Below are 20,608 nucleotides of genomic sequence, written 5' to 3'. Positions count from 1 at the left end.
GGAGCTGATTTAGTGGCATATTGAAAGTGCCAGGATAAGGATTTACATTTATTTGAAAGTCGTTGGTTGGATAATAAAGTTATTAAATTATTTTTTTCAAATTTGAATTATGGCTGTTTTCAAAGATTTTCAGTTTGAATTCAAGCTCGAAATTACATTTATTTGAAAGTCGTTGGTTGGATAATAAAGTTATTAAATTATTTTTTTCAAATTTGAATTATGGCTGTTTCAAAGATTTTCAGTTTGAATTCAAGCTCGAATTTATAGAGTTTAGGGTTTAGGGAAAGTTACCTCACTCGGGTTATTTTTTATAGCATATTATTGATTTAATTATTTTTTGACAAAGTGGCCTTACTTCAGGAAGGATTTTTAGTTTTATTCCTAGATATATTCTTTCTTTGTTTGTGTTTTGCTAAGCTAAGCATTTGTTTGAGTTAAGATGATAGTAAGAGTGATAAAATTAAAATAATTATTATTTCCTTAAGAGCATTGTCCAATTAAAAGTTTTTTTTATATTATTTGAGACCTTATCAACATTGTCTAATTAAAATGTTTTTTTATTATTTGTGACCTTATCGTTCACTTAACCAAGCCGTCTTTATCGATTGATGAAGAAAGTTAATCCTATTTAAAGTGGCTTAAGGATGCTAATTTGGTAATTAGTTGGATTATCAATAGTATGGAAGAACATTTAGCCAATAATGTTATCCACTTAGAAACAACCACACATATTTGGGACACTTATACTAAGTTATATTTTAGTACAAAAACTCTACGAAAGTTATTTGATGTATTGCAAGACATTCTGACGCCGGACAGGATAGCGATTATCCTGCAGGCAGATCAACTTGCGAATCACGGGAGGAATAGGCGAAATCTGCCTGAAATCGTAGAGAAATTCTCTCGGATTCAAAATATCATTCAACTCCTTCCTCTAAAACCTAAACAGTCTTTTAACCGAACGCAACGCCCCGACAGGCCCGGGTTGCAGCTCAAAATAAAGCAAACCCTAACCCGGGTTCAATACAATAGATCCAATTAAGGACCCGACTATGTAGACCGGATCCGATTCAAGGATCCGAATATGTACCCGCATCACATATTTTCGCCTGCATCAGTCGTCGCGGGTTGGAAAGAACTCGCCCTCGAGGTCATATAGCGTTAGCGGACCCCAGAAAAGAAGGAAACAAAGGGGGAACAAGAAAAACATCAGAAGGCCGCAAATGACATGCGGGAATGACCAGCTACGCATGCTCAGGCGGCAGTCCAGGAGGAGGATCCTCCGCGACGTCGCCATGCTCGACGCAAACCCTGGACAGTGAAACCAGGGTAGTACGATCAGCCATCGGAGGAGGAGTGGGTCGTGCCTGATGGGGTGCCAACACAATCTTCTTCTCGTTGTTGTTAAAGGAAAAGGTATTCTTCTGCCCATCATGAAGAACACGGCGATCATACTGCCAAGGGCGGCCTAACAACACATGACACGCTTCCATAGAGGCAACATCACACCAAACAGTATCGAAATATTTCATACCGATGGAAAAAGATACGAGACAGCGCTGATCGACTGGTACCTCAATGCCTTTAGTCAGCCATGTCAACTTGTATGATTTGGGATGACGATCCGTCTTCAACTGCAATTTCTGGACAGCCTCTTCAGACACGATATTCTCACAACTGCCACCGTCAATGATCATCGTGCACACTTTATCGGCGACTGTGCAGGTCGTGTGGAAAATAGTGGTCCGCAACCAATCATCCCCTAAATCCACCTTGGGAGTCAACAGACGCGGACAAACAACCAGAGTCACATGGCCATCACCATACAACACATCTCCATCGTCATCATCGTCATACACAGGCTCCCCAAACTCCGCATGTTCATCTACCACTTCTTCTTCAATCAGAAGATTTTTGCCCTTCTGACTCGTAGGGTTCCTACACTCAGTGGCCTTATGGCCCTGTTCACCACATCGAAAACAACGAATACGTGAAGTAGAAGTACCTTGTGTAGGTGGTGGGGCAGAAACTGAGTCTGTAGGATGAGCTGGTGGGCTGCATTGATCGCGTCTGATCATGGGCCGTCGGTGCAGCTGTTGTTCCACAACCAAAGCACGCTGGAAGGCTTCAGAAACGGTCCACAACGAGTGAAGACAAAGGACATCTTGCAGGGGCTGTCGTAACCCCCCCAAATACCGTGCCACCAGCTGCTCTTCTGTCTCAGATAAGTCATTCCGGGCAAGCAACTGATAGAACTCCTCCGTGTAATCGTCCACTGATCTCGAGCCTTGCCGCATCAAATGAAGTCGTTGAAACAAGGTTTGAGTGTCACCGAAAGGAAGGAATTGACCCTTCATCTTCTTCTTCATCTTCTCCCAATCAGTGAGTTTGGCCTTGCCCTGCCGGTCTCGTGATGGCCGCAATTGCTCCCACCACGCAGATGCTCTGCCCTTGAGTTTCATGGCAACCAATTTCACCTTGACGTTATCTGGGACTTCTTTATATTCAAAGATACGCTCTATCTCCTGCAACCAGTCAATGAATCCGTCGGCTTGTAACATACCCGAAAACTCGGGTAGCGTCACACAGAAATCGAGGTCTACAGGTCGATCCCCACGGTGTTCCCCGAATCGAGCATGAGTGCGATCTGGGTTTTCGACTCTGGCATCGGAATCGTGATCTTCCATCTCACGAGACCCGGAATCCTGCGTCGTTAGACGCTGGGTTAACTCCGCGACTTGCCGCTGTAAATCTTCCAATATCACTGCCTGAGCATTACGGCTACGACCACGACCACCAGCCATGGAAGACAATATTTGTCCACTTTTTTTTTTTAATAATAATAAAATAATAATATAACTTCCCCGGAATTAAAATACCTCGACGGCGAAGAAACTCCCGAAATCGGGATTTCGGAGCCCCTCTATTTTTGAAATCGAGGCCTCTCCGGCGGTCCTCTCCGGCTGTCGTCTCCGGCAGCTCGTCGCCGCCTGCGACGCTGGCTCGTTCCGGCAACGAGCGTCTCCTGTCTCGGAACCCCCTTTCTCGGCACCACGAACCTCTGTTTCGGTGCTCGATTTTCCGAAATTACCGAACCTTTTCTGTCGTCGAGCTCCGTCGACGGCAGATCCGACTACGGCGACGGCGACGGCAACGTCGCACGGCAGTTCCGGCGGTGACGACGTCGATGCCGACCCCTTTCCCTGCCGAATCCCTCTTTTTTGGCAAAGCCAGAGCCTCTGCTCTGTTTCTGTAACTTGCTCGGTCGAGTCCCGAGCTCTGCTCGGTCGAATCCTGAGTGTTTTCGGCAGCAACGTTGAGCGGTAGCTCAACGGCGACGGCGTCGTCTTCGTCGACCCTTCTGCTCGCTGCAGCGTCTGGCTAGATCAGCTTCGTCCCGAGCCTGAAGCTCTGATACCAACTGACGCCGGACAGGATAGCGATTATCCTGCAGGCAGATCAACTTGCGAATCATGGGAGGAATAGGCGAAATCTGCCTGAAATCGTAGAGAAATTCTCTCGGATTCAAAATATCATTCAACTCCTTCCTCTAAAACCTAAACAGTCTTTTAACCGAATGCAACGCCCCCGACAAGCCCGGGCTGCAGCTCAAAATAAAGCAAACCCTAACCCGGGTTCAATACAATAGATCCGATTAAGGATCCGACTATGTACACCGGATCCAATTCAAGGATCCGAATATGTACCCGCATCACATATTTTCGCCTGCATCACATTCTCAATATAAAACAAAGAGACATTCTTCATGAATTTTTGGCTCGGTTTCGAGGTTTAATTCAAGAGTGCAAGATCACTCAATCATACTCCACCGATATTTCTGTTTAAGAAAAGCAAAAGGAAGCTTTAGCGGCAGTTATTTGTTTGAAAATTATCAAACTATACTTAGCAACTTCTCAGTTTCTTCGCACTTCAATCGTTTGATGATATAAGTGCTACATTGTTACTAATTCCCAATACTTCTCCCACCTCAAATAATGATGCTTCATCTCTTATGTATTCAGGTAATCTATTATGCTATTTTTCTTGTGAATATGTTAATTTTTTTATGGTTGTAGGCCGAGAAGAAACCTATGAAAAGAATGCTACCAGTAACATGATTTTTTAACTTTTTCTCATATTGATAATTTTAATATTTTTCATTACATGAAGTAATTAGTAGTGGAAGAGTATATTTTTTATCCGATAATAATAAGTTCTATTTTTTTGTTTTTGTCATAGGTCGAGATTTTGCTCATGCATTTGAGGGAACAAGGACGTAAAAGCCAATTGTTTTCTAGCACAAAGGGAAAGACTTGGAGTTTTTCTTTCATTTTGGTTTTTTAGGAATGGGTTTCCATTCTTAGAACCAGTTCAATTTGGTGACTGTGAGCAACAAATTAAAAATTTTGAGCTTAATATTTGGTTCATAATTTTTGTGTGGTAATCCAAATTGATTATAGTTTTGGATAATTATAAATTTGATACATCTATTTGATTTGATATTTTGTGTTTGATTATTAATAGTATGTATGTATAGTTTTATATGAAGCACAATTTTATGTAGTTGTTTGGGTGATCATAAATTTGATATTACTGTATGATTTGATATTAATAGAGTTTATGTAGAATTTATGCATAATTTTATGTCAAATTTATGGACTATTTTATGCAGATTTTTTTAAAATTTAGATTGGAGTTCAAACTAGCTAGAGTTCGACCTTAAATTCGGTTAAAATTCTTGAGCTCGAGGCTGAATTCAAACTCAAGCTCGATTTTGAATTATTCATATGAAGCTAAACTCAAGCCTGCAGAGGTTGAAGCTATGCAAGAGAAGTTTGGGCATAAGCTTGGCTTTTCACAGCTGCTTCTGGTCCAGGTGAAGAACATGAAGTCCTTGCCTGATACGATTCTGAATTCCCAAACAAACTCTCTCCCCGACATTCAGGACAAATGTGCTTGGCATGAAAGAAAGATTCTTGTTACAGCAGCAAGAGAACCAGTATTAATTAATAGCCATTGCACTATTCTCCTTTGTATATGGTTGTGGGTTTGCCGGTATTCAAGAAGAAGATGGCAAAATCGAAAGGAACAGAGTCCAAGGATGTCAATTTGCAGAAGAAAACGTCAATGGCGCAAGAAGAGGAGGAGAAGGGCCTTGAAGATAGACACATTACCCTTCCAAAACTTCGTTAAGTTTTTGTCGTTCCGCCCATTTATATTCGACAATTCGCACTTCTTTTTCACTATATTCACTGATTTCTTGTCTTCTTTGTTTGTGGGCAGTTGGGGTGGATGTGGAGAATTTCCAACGAAGATGGAAGCGCAAGAACAAGAGCAAGAGTGCCGTCATCTATCCCTGGGAGACTTACAAGGGTATGTATAAAGATGTGATATTTTTATGGAGTAATTTGTTTCTCTTTTCCCTTTTCTTTCCCAAGTTCATCGTTTTATTCATCAGAAATGATGGCTCTTGGATTCGGCTCCGTCGTTTCTCTCGTCGTGGCCTTTTGGCTTCATCTACTTCTAAGTTACTGGACTCTCCCTGTGAGTTTCTCCCTCTCTTCGTTTCTCCTCTGTTGTGGTCGTTGTGTTCTTCTGCCATGATTCTCGTGCAATTTTGGTATAATCTACAGGGCTGGATACCATCCCTACTATTCCCAATATATATGCAAGAGATTGATAAATCAGAGAATGGAAGTGACAATGAAGCTGTCAACTTCGTAGGAAGGTAAATTGTGGAGTTGCCGATTTCCTTCACTGCTGCAACCATGTCCAGGAGAGAATAACCAAAACTCCCTAACTTTTTCTAATTTCAGGATTGTCACCTCGTACGTGGAGGCCATTTTCAAGAAGTATGAGAGTTCCATTTAAGCTTCGTTAATCCAGGGCAAAACAGATAAGAAAAACCACTTTGTGGCCATGGAAGAGTGGATTTGTGAGGCAAGTCTATTGTAAACGTAATGTCAAGAAACTGAATCAGAGATGATGGTATTGTATTGAGTTGTTTAGTTCCCACGACAACGAAGCAAATATGTTAGAAGAATGGATCTATAATTTGTGTTTTTCATGCTTTTATCTCGGTAAAGAAGGGTCCTTAAAAAATGAATCCAGGCGGGGGATATCAGATGGAATGCTAGGATTGAAACGAAGTGATTATGAAACGCGTTTGCATGAATCAATTATACTCATCCACAGAAATTAACAGGCGAAGAACCATTGATTTAGAAATGCAAATGGAAGATGCTTCTGATCATAGATCATCTCTCTTAATTTGTCTCGGGCAAACCATGAATCTGGCGATAATTATTTTACAGCTAATAAGAATGGCCGGAACGGTTTGGATCTACGCTATGTAGTATAGAGAATTGGGGAGCTTGAAAGTTCTCTTTCCAGTTGGGAGACCCAGGAGGCTGCTCCATTGATCTCCAACAACTCCCCAGATGCGATATCCTCCCTTCATCAGTATTTTCCTCTGTTCAGCCATGAACTGTTGCGCTCCTTTCTCTACGTCTTCCAAGCCCCTGTACAGTGAAAGCCTCATCGTGGCGGTCGGGATGATTCCGAAAGGCAAAAATAACAGACGGTAACAATGAAGGTTTGAACAAGTGAGAAGAAAGAGCAAACCTCATTATCAGACCCGTCCACCCTGTGTATCCAACCTTGACGAGGTTTTCAATGGTGGCCGCCCTCAAGCTTTCTCCTCGAGAGGAGATCAAAAAGATCTTCAATCCCCTGTTCTTGATCTCATTGTAGAGATCGACTGCGTGCACCACTGCCGGGGCATTCGACTCTTTCATCCATCCTTCCAGTGCCGACCTGTTCACTTTCTCTCCTCTGTTCACCCACAGCAACACCCACATGATTTTCAAGCACGAATAACTCGCACAGAGAGAAAGAACGACAGAGAAGGGATTAAATTACCCGAATTGGTGCTTCTTGTAGTAAGGAGTGGTGGACAAGAGCGTGTCGTCGATGTCAAAAACCCAGGCATCCTTGCCATCTCCATTGAATTCAAAGTTGGTGCTGAGATACAAAATGCAGGCTTCGAATGCCCTCTCGACGTCGACTTTGTACTGGGTGGAAGTCATATATTTTCCGATGTAATCCGCACACTCCCCGGGAACCACCTCAAAGTCCCTCAGGTTGTTGATCTCCACATTCATCCTCCAGCTCTCGCAGTAGTTTTTCAAATTGTAACCCAATTTCTTCTTTCCGCTCCGATTCATGATGTTCCAATCTGAAGCTTCTGAGCCAACAAGGAGGCACAGAATGCCAAACAAAAGCCATGGATTTCGTTCCATCTCCTCCTCTACCCGTAAATGGGAAGGATTCTCTTCTTGTTTTGTTGAATCGATGGAATGGAAGGAGAAGGAAGGGCAGTGGGGTTCTTACATTTACTAGCTCTCACATGCAGGTCAGTGGATCACATGATAACTATATTGATATTGGGTTGGGAGCTGGCTGGCAATGGATTTAATTTATCTTTCATTTCTGTATCTTTTCTTCACGACTAGCACCGAAACCGAAAGGTGATTTGTCTCGATCAATAGGCAAGTAAGAGCAGATCAGATGTGAATACGATTTCGGAAATAATTGTACTATTTTGAAGATCTTCTACGACATGTAAAAGCTTAAAAAGCTGTAGGGAGTAGTTGTAGCAGAAAAGAGAAACAACTGAAATCACGGCGTCTGCTTTTCCGTTGAAGAATGCAAAGGCGATTGGACCTGATTATCCGGCTGGTCGATCTTATTTTTCTCTGAAATATTATGATTCAATTCTTTCATTGCGAATGCCTGCTATTATGAAGAGAGAGACTGACTGAAATAATTGGGAGACAGGGCCAGTTGTGGAGAGAGACTCTTGCTGTAGAGCAGAAGCCAAATATTCGTTTGACCCAAAAAGGGACACTCCTTTGTTCCAGTTTTATATTCTTCATGTTTATACCATTTGATGTTGTCCCTTCTTGGTATTCTACTCCAAAATATTATATTTGATAATGGCTGGGCTGAATTTATGATTCCTAGTTCAAATATGCTAAATTTATAATTCTTAAGACTTCCAGATGAAAATGCTATTGGGATTCTTCTAAAACTCCCAATTCCTTGTCCATGCTAGTGGTATCCTTCTAAAGAACTTATTCCTCTTGTATGTGGTTCTATCTCATGGATTAGACATTGCCCAAATTTATTCTGATAGCCAGACATTGTTATTTTTTGGTAAAAATTCTATTGGAAAGTATTAATCCTTTGTCAATAAAAATAAATACAAGGTAAAACAACTTTTTTGTTGTACTAAGACATGTAGAAAAAGTCGGGAAATGGAATGAGAGAAATACCTTCTGATAGGGCAATTTCATTTTCTTATACGGATGACTCTCAAATAACTGGTAATCAATGTTTAATTTACCCTATTATTCTTATTTTCTAGGTCCATTCGAATTGGAACTATAAATGCTTAACCTTCATTAATACTACCGGTTATCTATGCAAAGGGTATTAAATGTAATTAAAATGGTGAACTCCATAGCACCTTTTGTTGACCTAGGTTTGACCCTCATTCGTATTTTGATGATAACAAAATTTTAAAAAATTGAACTAATATTTGCAACTTAAGTATTTTAGATGATTTTTCTTTTAGCGACACAAAATCAAGGTCTACGAAGAAGAATTGACAAATTTAATATAAGACTTCGAGCATAATGAAGTGTCAAATCATCTTGAAGAAGCATCTATGAGAAGCTTGAAGACTTGAAGATCAAGATTCAATTTACTTAGAAAAATTTCATGAACTCTAGACATTTAAGAGGATAGTCAACCAAACTTCAATCCTAAAGTACTCAAGAGAATTAGAGCTTTAGGGCATGAAATTTTCCAAAACCGTCTTTTATTGATGCATATGAATGATTTACACTTACTAAAACCCTTAGTCTAGCCTAAATCATACTTAGATTTAAAAATAATACACTAGTATATAGAATGATCGATCAACTTCTATAATCTGGATCTATCATCCAGAATGCAATCTAGCAAAACTTATAAAACATGATCGATCATACAAATGTTGGCCATGTGGCGGCTCAAGAAGGGGGAGAATTGAGAATTTCAAATGAAAAACTAAGATGCGTAAACAAAGAATTATACAATATCACAATTTTAATACAAAGTAAACATTCACACATTGTAGGAGACAAGGATAATTTTTGTTATTGATATTCTCCTATTGGTATTCACTGCCCAATAACCCTTGCTTGGGAAATTCCACTAATTTTTCTATTCATGATTGATGTAATTAGAGATCCTAATTGAATGAGAAGTTTCCTTAAATATGTAATAGAAATAGTATAAATAGGGGTCTTGGTTGAAGCCTTCAATCAAGCTCTCCTCTTCTCAAATTCGTGGAAGAATCTCTCTCTTAACCTAAATTTCTTTTCCCTTTTCTCTTCACTCCTCTCTACCCGAGCTCTCTCTCTCTCACTCTTTGCTCTTTTCTTCTCTTTTCTCTCCCCTTTCTCATCTTGCTCGAGGTTTCAAGGATGGGGTCCTAAATTCAACATAGTATCAAAGCATTGAATTTAAGATCCCCACCTCAAAAAGATGTTCTAAGAAGTTATGATCAAAACTACTCATTGAAGGCTCTTTGTGAACCAAAATTGAAGCTTGTTGAGCTAAGTTTATTTTTCATTCATGTTATTATGATTTCATGCTATTGGTTTTATTACCTCTAGAAGATGGTTCAGAGATTATTTTCTTACTTTCTTCATTAAAATATTGAGATTTATATATCCCGGATTGGAAGAAGTTTGTCAAGGCTATTTTCATCGGTTTGCAAGTTCTTGACTGAAAATCGGTGTATGTTGAGATTTTTTTACTTGAAGAGTTATTATTTCGTGGGAACAAGATTTTACGATGAAGACCAATGCTCTTGAGCCTATTATGAGTGATTTTTTATCCACTGGATTTCAAAAAATCTTATAAATTAGCTTCTATGCTAAGCTTTTCCATTAAATGAGTTGTTTGAAAAGTTGAAACTCTACTCAGTTTTGTGAATTTTTTGGAGAGATTTTTTAGGTCTCAACCCTCATATGAACATTACAGAGATATGCTCATCTCTCATGCCAAGGTTCATCAGTTTTAAATAAAAAGAAAAAGAAAGGGAAAGCTGAAAGAAGAAGGTTGTTTTTTGTTCAAAGTGTTGTGTAGAGTATTTTAAAAAACGAGGAGGCCAGACCTTATTTGATTCAAAGCCATGAGTTGGCTGCTTGATCTTGCCCCAATCTTCACAAAAAATCAAGAATAGAAGGTTGCATTTTACATAAAAGGAAGCAAGCACTGGAAAGAATATTGTGGTACTTGAATGGAGCTTCGGGAATAGGGCATCTCTATAAAAATTGTTGTCACTTCAACATAGAAGGGTTCTCAGATGCAAACTAGGCCGAATCCTCGGATGACAGAAAATCTACTTTAGGATATTGTACAATGGTTGGAGGGAATTTGATTACATAGAGAAGCAAGAAGCAGAATGTAGTTGCAAGGTCCAACACAGAAGCAGAATACAAGGCTATGACACACACAATTAGTGTGCTTCTATGGATCAGGTCCCTTATCACGGAACTGGGATTCTTTAAAGAAGCTCTTATGGATTTACATTGCGATAATAAGCAGTGATTCATATCACCTCAAATATAGTTTTCCATGAGAGAATAAAGCACATTGAGGTGGACTGCTACTTTATACGAAAGAAATTCCAACCCGATATATTATCTGTCAAACATATCTCCTCACAAGGGCAAGTTACAGACATTCTCACCAAACTAGTCACTCATAAAATCTTGTCCACCATTTGCAGCAAGTGGGCATCAACGATGATCCCCCTCTCACCCCCCACAACTTGAGGGGGAGTATGAGAAGGCGGGACCAAACCCACCATGCCCACACGAGGTGGCATGATGAATCATCGTAAGAGGTGGAATCCTCATCACATGAGGCAGAGGATTTGACAATCTTCCTCGATTAATATATTTAATTGATCTTTCTTTGATTGATATAATTTAGCGAATCACGATTGATCTAATTAGGGATCCTAATTGATTGAGGAGTTTCCCTAAATATGTAATGAAAATAGTATAAACAAGGATTTTGGTTGAAACCTTTAATCAAGCTCTCCTCTTCTCAAATTTGTGAAAGAATCTCTCTCCTAGCCTGAAGTCTCTCTTCTCTCTTCTCTACCCGAGCTCTCTTTCTCTTTGCTCTTTTCTTCTCTTCTATCTTCTCTCTTCTCTACTCGACCTCTCTCTCTCTTTGCTCTTTTCTTCTCTTCTCCCTCTCTCATCTTGCTTGAGGGTTCAAGCATGGGGGCTAAATTCAACATGAAGCTCTAATAGCTGGAATTTACACAAAGAATTCTGACTCTCTTTAAGTCACGTGTAACTAATACACGCTTTTTACAAATTCAATATCCCCAAGAGATTGGCAAGATTTTAGCTCTAGCTGGTTCTATCTATCTAGATTAAATAATTTCTAGAAGAACCTCTCACAAATTAAAAAAAAAATGAGTAAGGGAGCTTTTCTAATATGAAATGAAAGAGTAGAAGATTTTGCAAGGTTGAAACTTTCTTTTTCACTCAAAAGCACTTTTAAGAAGTTTTGCAAGATTGAGAATAAAGGCTCAAAGGATTTACTAGGTTTGGATGAGTATTTATAATTTCCTCAAGCCAAACTATCCATTTTTGCCTGTTTGAAAGTAATTGATTGCTCAATTGATCATAATGACACTTTTTGTGTCAGGATGTGACTTATTAATTGATGGATTGATTGATCAATATGTTACCGTTTGTCCTAAAAATTTAAATTGATCGATCATTACTAGGGGATGATCAATAAAAAAGAATTCCCTTTGTTTGTGCAATGGAAGTATGATCGATCATGCTTTATGTCCCTAACTGGAGAGATTTTGTTTGATTGATCATTCCCTATAATTTGTGTTTGTCTGAACAATATTGATCGATCAATCCAAAAAGGGATGATCGATCATACATTATAGCATGATGTGGCCATGTTTTGAATGATTGATTAATCAACTATGGTTGATTGTGTTGGCCTAGGTGGTTTCTTAAGAGGGGGGTGAATTGAGATAATCAAATTAAAAGTGATTTGCTTGTAACTAAAAATTCATTCATACAAGCAATTCAACATAAATATAACATGCACACACCATAGGGACAAACTTAAACTAACTAAGCTAGCAACTTTGAAATTCATAACATTTTAGATACATTTCCTTCAAGTGGCTTAGTTATAAGGTCTATGAGGAAAAGCTAGCAAATCTAACACAAGACCTCAAGCTAAACAAAATGTTAATCACATTAAAGAAGAACCTTGGAGAGAATGAAGATTTGAAGACCTAGAGTTTATTCAAATTAGAAAGTTCTCTAGAACTCTAGTAATGTAAAGAGGTTAGTCATCTAGTTTTTTAACCTTAGGCCTAAATTTCTTTTTGAAATTTAGGTCATGCAAATTCTTTTCAAAACTATGTTTTCAAAGCTCATAAAACTGTTTTGGAACTTTTCAATCACTTAGAATAGTTGCAAATCATGCTTTGCATTTTATTCTATATGTTACAAAATTGCATGATTAATCAACCAGTATATGGCTTGGTCGATCATACTTAGCTGGCAAACCTTCAGTATATAGGCTTTATCAATCAACATATGTAGGCACGATCAATCAACCAGAATGATGACAAGTCAGTGTACAAAGCTTCATCAATCAACCTCTGTAGGCATAATTGATCAACCAGAATTGTACATGCAGAAATTATAAAGCAAGATGGATCAACCCCTATAGGGCATGATTGATCAACTGAAGAACCACAAAGCCAATGTATAAAGCTCGATCAATTAATTGGTCAACCCATTATGGATGATCAATCATAAGGCTAACTATATAGTCGTTGGAGATTGATTGATCAATCAATTGGTCAACCCATTATGGATGATCAATCATTAGGCTAACTATATAGTCGTTGGAGATTGATTGATCAATCAATGAAAATGTATGCTCGATCTACCTCCTATTTAGCTTTTTGGGTAAGGACCTAAAATGACTAGTTTCAACAACAAACTTATAAATAGGGACCCCAGGTCTCTCGTAACAGTTAATGAGTATTTGTTGGTGTTAGAAGATGGGTTCAAACCCACACGATAAAGAAGAACCCACACATCCAAGAGTGCTAGAAGATAGGCTCAAGCCCACATGATAAAGGAAGACCAACATGTGTAAGAGAGGTGGCAAGATGGTAAATAAGAAGTCATCTCATAAAGATAGCACTGATGTAATTAGTTTAAGCTTCCATTCTCTTCTTCACTCTTCTAGGGTGAAGGGCATAATTATAATATTGTACATTTTATCTTTTATAAATAGAGTCCATAACCTCATTCTTCCTCCTATTTTCTCCTCAACATGCCTTATCTCCTTTTCTTTATGGCGTAATCCATGGAGTCCTGAAAATCAACATGGTATCATAGCATTGATTTTCAATCGTAGCTATGAGTTTTTAGTATTCTATTTATTTCTTTTTCTACTCTGAACTCATTTTTCTTTTGCTTTGGTATCTTGATTATCATTGTCTCTTTGTTGTTATTCGTTCAAGACTTTCTTGTTAATCTGTGCTACCTTCTCCCTCATCTTCCTCTACAATACGATCGTTGGAACTCTGGCGTATTCAGTCTTTCTAGTATTTTCTGGCATTGCTACTTTCTATTGCTTACAACAGAGATTATCTTCTTGCTCTGGCCCAAATTATCTTCTTTGTTTGGAGAATTATTTGCAGAAGTTGATTACCAACAACAGAATTTATAAAAACAATAAAGTTTCAAACCAAGTTTCAGTTAGCTGTTTTACCAAGCTGGTGATCTTTATATGTCAACAGGCATTCACAAAGGGAAAATTCCCAAAAGGTGAAAACAATGATGAATTCATGAAACTTATTTGCATTGGTAAATTAAAGGAGCAGAAGGGTGCTCTACGGTTTGTTGCTCCAATGACTGAAAAACATTAGGCTTTTTGATAGCTCTACTAGCTCAAATCCCGTCATGATCAGGATCTGTAGTAGACTTCGTATTCTTCTGTTGGCGCTTGGGGTACGTGATTTTCTGTCAGCCATGAGAATTGGTGCCTCTGTTGCTAACAGCGCTCTCATCTTGTTTTGTGTTGTTTTTCTCCTTCTCTGTCAACTGGCGAGCAATGGAGAAAAAAGGCACATCTCATCTTTCCTAGCATTGCTTCCCTCGACGTCTGTCGAGAAAATGGTGAACCAGACAACCATGGCAACTCATACCAAGTTCCAAATAGAGCATGTCTTGTTGATTATACTTTTTTATTAGGATTGTCATTGGTATCAGATTCATTCTAAGTTAATCTCTCCAAATCTTATCATTACCTCTGTTCTGAATAAGCGTCACCATATCGTCGTCCGGCTATTCCAAGATTGCATTGCTGATGAAAGTCTCCCTGATCCAGCGAATTAATCTCTGCTAGCCATTTATCTTCAGAGATTTATCCAACGATCTGGTCAATCCAAAGCTATTTGATTGTCGACCGTCTATTTCTGGAAGAACAAGATTTCCACTCCAAGCGGAAGTTTTGCATTGCTTCGATGTTCTGCATTGTTTTTTTTTATCTTTTGGATAGTTTCTTTCGCTCGTTGTTGCTTCTCCGGGATATTACTGTTGTTAATTTGGAAGATATCTTTCCTTCCTTGGCTTATTTCTATCTCTTCCAGATCATTGCTAACGATTATACACGTTGCTAATTTCTCTGCTTATCTCACAGTTGGCTGTTTGGTCTTATTTTTGAGTTTCTATTCGCTGATTATTTCCTGAGTGATTGCTTCGTTGCTATTGCTGAAGACGACAACACTAAAACTCTGCCAAGTTCGGTTTTTGGTTTCTATTACTGCTTCTTGGGAGAGAAGAAAGGTGGCATTATTACCAAGTGTGAGTTGATTATCTGTCCGAGTTACAGTTGGTTCTACTGTTCATGCCACCTTTCTTGAACATGTGGGTTTTCCTTGGTCTTGTGGGCTTGAGCCCATCTTCCAACACACCTCTCTTGGATGTGTAGACCATCCTTGGTCGTGTGGGCTTCAGCCCATCTTTCAACAGTTAATCACACAGGGAAATATTTCATATTTCACAAGCTAGGTTTTGTCATCAAAAGGGGGAGAATGTTGACCTAGGTTGACTCATTCCTAGATTTTGATAATGACAATACTTCAGATAATTAAGTTAATTTTTTTGCAATTCATAGTATTTCAAATGCATTTCTTTCAAGTGACTTGGTTATGAGGAAAAAATAGAAAATCAAATAGAAGACATCAAGCTAAAGAGAAGAGTCAGTCACATCGAAGAACCACCTTGAAGAAGAATGAAGATTTTAAAATCTAGAGTTCAGGCGAATTAGAAAATTCCAAATAACTCTAGCACTATAAAGAGGTTAGTCATCCAGTTTTTGAACCTTAGGCATGAATTTGCTTTTGGACCTAAAGACATGCAAACTATTTCCAAAACCATATTTCCAAAGATCATATAAATGTTTTTGAACTTTACATTCACTTAGAATAGGCCTAAATCATGTTTTTCATTTAATTCTATGCACTACAAAACAACCTAACGATCAACTAGTATATGGCATGATTGATCATACATAGGCAGCAAACCTTCACTAAACAAGCTAGATCGATCAACTAGGATGCTGACAATTAGTGTATAAAAATTGATAGATAGACCTCTATAGGCAAGATTGACCAACCCGAATGATGTAGGCAGGAGTTATAAAGGATGATCCATCAACCCCTGTAGGCATAATCGATCAATTGAAGAACTCCCAAGCTAGAGTATAAAGCCTAATCAATCAAACCATATAAAGTTTGATCAATCAACCTATAGCTTGATTGATGAACCCATAGCTTGATTTCAAGCCATTATACACGATTGATCATTAGACTAAAAATATAGTTGTGAGACATCGATTAAGCAATCAATGAAAATGTATGACCAATCAACCTCTTGTACTACATTTTGAACAACGATCCAAAAAGGCTATTTGTGCCAAGAAACTTATGAATAGAGACCCCAACTCGTCCATTAATGGTTTGTTGAAGAGCAAATATGGAAGAGTCTTACATGACTCTCACAATAAGAAGTCGCACAGAACAAAAATTAATATGGTGGAGTCTTACGGGAGTCTTACAAGAGGAGATCTCATAGAAGAATCTCAGTTAAAGGTATTTTAGTTATTTTAGTTATTTATGTTCAGTTATTCAATTATTCTATGACTTATCTTTTACTATTAAACTTTGGGTATAACTAGGATAAGGGTATTTTAATTATAATTAGATTCTACTTGTTTTCTCTATTATAAATAGAGACTCATTGTATTCAAATTACATCAAGTTAGTGAAGTTTTTTTTTTTTTCTAGAAATTCAACATGGTATCAGAGCGGATTTTATGAGTTGAATTGGTCAACCCACAGAGATAATGTGATTCTTTTTTTATCTATCATCTCTAGTAGTTAAGTTTGTATTATATCTTTTTTCATGGTATCAGAGCGGATTCTATGAGTTGAATTGGTCAACCCACAAAGATAATGTGATTCTTTTTATATCTATCATCTCTAGTAGTTAAGTTTGTATTATATCTTTTTTCTTTTTTCCTATCATAGTACTCGTTGTTTTCTTGGCATTCTCACCTCCATGTTGAAATTTTCCTATTGCAAATTATATATTAACAAAAAGATCTTCAAATCTACTTTCCAACTCAAAAATAATTTTGGCAATTGAAGTTTTATACAAAGACAGTCAATATTTGAAGCACCAAAGCAACAAAAAACTACAACTTTTTAGCTGCTTTATACCATAAAGAACGAGACTTTATGTGTAGAAATATTTGTAAGTCTATTTTATTACCTATTCAACCAATTCTCAATCTGGGTTTTCTATAGGGAGATATCGATTTCAAAAAAGTCAATGGTCATGTTGGCCTAATAAGAAAGAGTACTCAGTACGACCATATTAAAGAGCCAAAATGTATCAGATTTTTCTCTCAAAATAAATATATTTTATGAAGATAATTTATACTTGGATGAAATTTATTGAGGTCTATTTTCATAAGGAAAAATTTTCATATCAATCTGATCTATATGTAAAGAGATATTTGTATTGGAGTCAGCACAGATCAAGCTACAAAATGAAAAAAATCAAGAGGTCATAAAAGATTCAAGAACAAAGATTTTTATGTTAATTTAGGAATCGATTTAAAGATTTTTCTTTATAGTTTCTTTAGAAATAAGTCGTTTGTGATTCTGAACTATATTTTTGGATATATCAAAATCAGAATTACAAAAGTTAAGTTCTTCCAAAAAAATCTCATTTTTTCCTATTTTCTCTTCTATTCTCTCTCCAAGCATTGATGTGAATTGAGTTTCCTTTCCCCATAAAATCTGAGTTTTTTAGCCAAATTTTTTATTCTAAACAGAGAGTTTTGGTCAGACTTAATCACTCCATGATGTGCTCATTTAAGGTATGCAATATCTTACTTCGATGTTGCTTTCAAGTTTTAAATTTTTATTACTTGTGTATCTTCCATATAGTTAACTCCGAAAAATTGTGATCACTACAAAAAAGTTATACTTGGTCAAATTTAGTAAATTCTACCATTATAGTCTCCCCTATTTTTTTTTTTTTGAAAAATGTCACTTTGGAAGTATGAGTGTTGCATAGTCTCCTCCTTCGGGTTAAAGTTGTTTTCTTTTAGTTTTTCTTCGATTTATCATCTTGTGTTTTTATCACTTTTTTTGCAATGCCTATGTCCACTACGTAAAAAGTATAGGAGTGTACCCAACATCCATCTTGAGTCAAGTTTTTTGTTCTTCACCCAAGAGGTGATTTGTGTTTCAGCTATCCTTAAAATTGAGTAGTCTCTTTGTTAACCCTAAAGTTGGACTCTTTTTTCTACCATTAAAATTGAGCGGAGTGTGTTTCAAACTACAACCATTTTTTACTGGTGTATGGAGCTTTGTCATATGGATAGGAGTGATTTTCTTCTCCTGTATTTTTTTTTATTCAAATTGGGTCTCTATGTCTTTTTTATCTCCAACTATAGGGGGAGAGGTAGAAGAAGAAGTACAAGAAAGGGATATTTTATTCCACAAGTGGTAATTTTTATGTGACCAAAATATTCAAGAAAGGGGGAGAACAAATGATAAAAATTTAACATCTATAAAAAACTTTTAGCCAATGAAGATTGAAGACCAAAAATCCTTTTCATTATATGCTAAAATTATAAACTCCAACTTGAGGGGGGTGTAGAAGAGCATATATGGAAGAATATTACATGACTCTCACAATAAGAAGTCTCAGAGAGCCTGGATTAATATGGTGAAGTCTTATAGGAGTCTCATGGGAGGAGGTCTCACAGAAGAGTCTCAATTAAAGGTGTTTTAGTTATGTTAGTCTTCTATTTATGCTCAGTTATCCAATTGTTCTAGGAATTATCTTTTAGTGTTTAACTTTGGGTGTAACTAGGATAAAGGTAGTTTAATTATAATTGGAATCTACTTGTTTCTTCTATGATAAATAGAGGCACATTATGCTCAAATTAAACAATCGCAAAGTTTTTCTCTATCCAAAAATTCAACATGGTTAATAAGCATTTATCGGCAAATCTACTCACTTAAAAGTGCATTTTCATGTGAAAACTTTTGATTTTACCTATTTGTAAGAGAAAATGCAGTTTTTAGTTCTTTTAAGTTCCAAAATCATCACTCATTGGTAGCTTGCTCCAAAAGAGTAAAAAAAGCATCATCTAAGTATTACCAATCTAAGTCGTTCAATTAGTGGATTTTGCATTTAACTCAGTGATAGTCTTATTTCATGAAAGAGTCGGAAACAACCAGTTGTAGCTTGCTTTAGCACTTAAGCAGAATATCAGCTCATGCCATTTGCTACCATTGAATTGGTTTGGATACTAAACTTTTTTTGTGACAAACTACAGCTCGGTCCTCCGGTTTAGTTTGAAGGGGGACGTTAAGGATAGTAAAAAATAAGAGTATAAAGAAAAAACACGAGATTGTAATTCCATTAAGTTAGTAAATGAAACAAGAAACACAGAAGCTATGTTAGTATTATCAATCACTCATAACGTGGTTTCATCTTGCTCGATTTGTCTTACCAAGGAGAAAGGAGATAGACTCCTACCCCTCCCTCTTCTTCTGTCAATGAGGGGAGTGTGGAGGGCATCCCCCTCCCCTTCTACAATTTTAGCAATTCAAGAGGGACTCCCTGCCCTCCTTTGTGGGTTTGCTCCCTTTTTCCATATTCCATGTGAAGGAGGGCAGATTCCTTTAGGAAAAATAGATAAAAGCATATTAAAACATATAAGGGTGGTAAGCTCCTCTTCCCTCTTCTTCTCCATTCAACAAAAGGAGAGAGGGTGACGATTTTCCCCAACAAACATAGAGAAAGGTTCCCTCTGCCCTTTCTTTAGTTTCTACCAAAGGGATATTGGAAATGGGAGAGCCCACTCTTCTCCTAACAAGAAACACAATGTGGGGAGGGCGCTCCCTCTCCTCTATCCTAACTTCTGGAGGCCCTCCTCCAAGGGAAGGAGGACCCCTTCTCCAAATTTCGGTTCCTGCGAGTTTTTGTCCCTTTTTAGAATGCATTTCCTCTGTTGGACAACAGAGAAATCCACCTCTGTTGGAAATCAAGCTTTTTCAACTGGGAACTCCTATCCTGCAGAAAAAAAACTGGGGATGCTGCTATCGCCCACCCACCAACATTTGAAAGACTTCAAAGAATTATTAACCATGAGCGTAGAACCATGAAATACAAGAAACTGATAGCATTGATCAACCCAATGTTATGTTTTTCCTAACCCAAACTCCCAACATTCTTTCCATTCAACCCAAGATGGATTGCTTCAAAAAAGAAATCCAGATTATTTGAGCTACCCAGTAAAGTTTTCCCTGTATAAATCCCTTTTATCTCTTCTATCCACATACATTTCATCTGCAGGTGAGCAACGAAACCTGTCAACAATCTAGGCAGGAAATCGTGTATCACCACTAGAAACATCATACAGGAAACCATCATCAAAATTCTGAGAATAACTTTGAGGATCGTAGCTGAACCGTCTCCTGCATTGCTGTGGCCTCAAGGCTTGCTTCCACTGCGACTTGATCCTCCATCTCAGCTGCTTCCAGACGGAGGACCCGCTCCGAGGAAACAGCACCTTCCTCTGCACGCTGAAGATGGTCACCCCACTCTCTCTTCTTCCGATCCTTCTACAACAGGTCATCGCATGGATCCTCCTCATTCTCCCAGGACTGGAAAATCTCATCTACCGTTCCTCGCCTTAAACCAAATTCTCTGACTAGTGTCTGCAAGAGCATGTGAGTATATAACATCAAAGTCCAGGGCCAGTTCTCCACTCGTGAATGATATGTTGGAGACATTTTTTTTTTTTTTGTCCTTGGAAAGAAAGTGCACCAGAGATTGTTGTGGAGCCCTCCGGTCTCTTTCACACTTTGCTGTCCAGGTCAGTAAGAGCA

The 20,608-nt window shown here is 37.9% G+C and overlaps 3 protein-coding genes across 3 annotated transcripts; 1 reads left to right on the top strand and 2 right to left on the bottom strand.

Annotated features, from left to right (window-relative positions):
* Positions 1–1,244: 1,244 nt before the first annotated feature.
* On the bottom strand, positions 1,245–2,804 carry LOC137948715 (uncharacterized). Its single transcript, XM_068794868.1, has one exon. The coding sequence runs from the start codon at positions 2,802–2,804 to the stop codon at positions 1,245–1,247; it is 1,560 nt and encodes a 519-aa protein (XP_068650969.1).
* A 2,233-nt stretch (positions 2,805–5,037) lies between these two features.
* On the top strand, positions 5,038–5,871 carry LOC137948707 (peroxygenase 1-like). The gene is made up of 5 exons (XM_068794858.1): positions 5,038–5,188; positions 5,284–5,373; positions 5,459–5,544; positions 5,634–5,728; positions 5,817–5,871. The coding sequence occupies exons 1-5, from the start codon at positions 5,038–5,040 to the stop codon at positions 5,869–5,871; spliced, it is 477 nt and encodes a 158-aa protein (XP_068650959.1).
* Positions 5,872–6,216: 345 nt separating this feature from the next.
* On the bottom strand, positions 6,217–7,517 carry LOC137960275 (acid phosphatase 1). Its single transcript, XM_068807845.1, has 3 exons — positions 6,922–7,517; positions 6,625–6,834; positions 6,217–6,521 (listed from the first exon to the last, which is right to left on the bottom strand). The coding sequence occupies exons 1-3, from the start codon at positions 7,299–7,301 to the stop codon at positions 6,344–6,346; spliced, it is 768 nt and encodes a 255-aa protein (XP_068663946.1). The 5' UTR covers positions 7,302–7,517; the 3' UTR covers positions 6,217–6,343.
* Between the last annotated feature and the right edge of the window lie 13,091 nt (positions 7,518–20,608).

This window comes from Aristolochia californica, unplaced genomic scaffold (genome assembly GCF_029961685.1).
Source record: "Aristolochia californica isolate CCGP_79_NKW_82.1479 unplaced genomic scaffold, dmAriCali1.0.hap1 SCAF_1, whole genome shotgun sequence".
Classification (NCBI taxonomy): Eukaryota; Viridiplantae; Streptophyta; class Magnoliopsida; order Piperales; family Aristolochiaceae; genus Aristolochia; species Aristolochia californica.
Note: the sequence above shows the minus strand (reverse complement) of the source record. Positions and strands in the feature narration are given on the sequence as shown.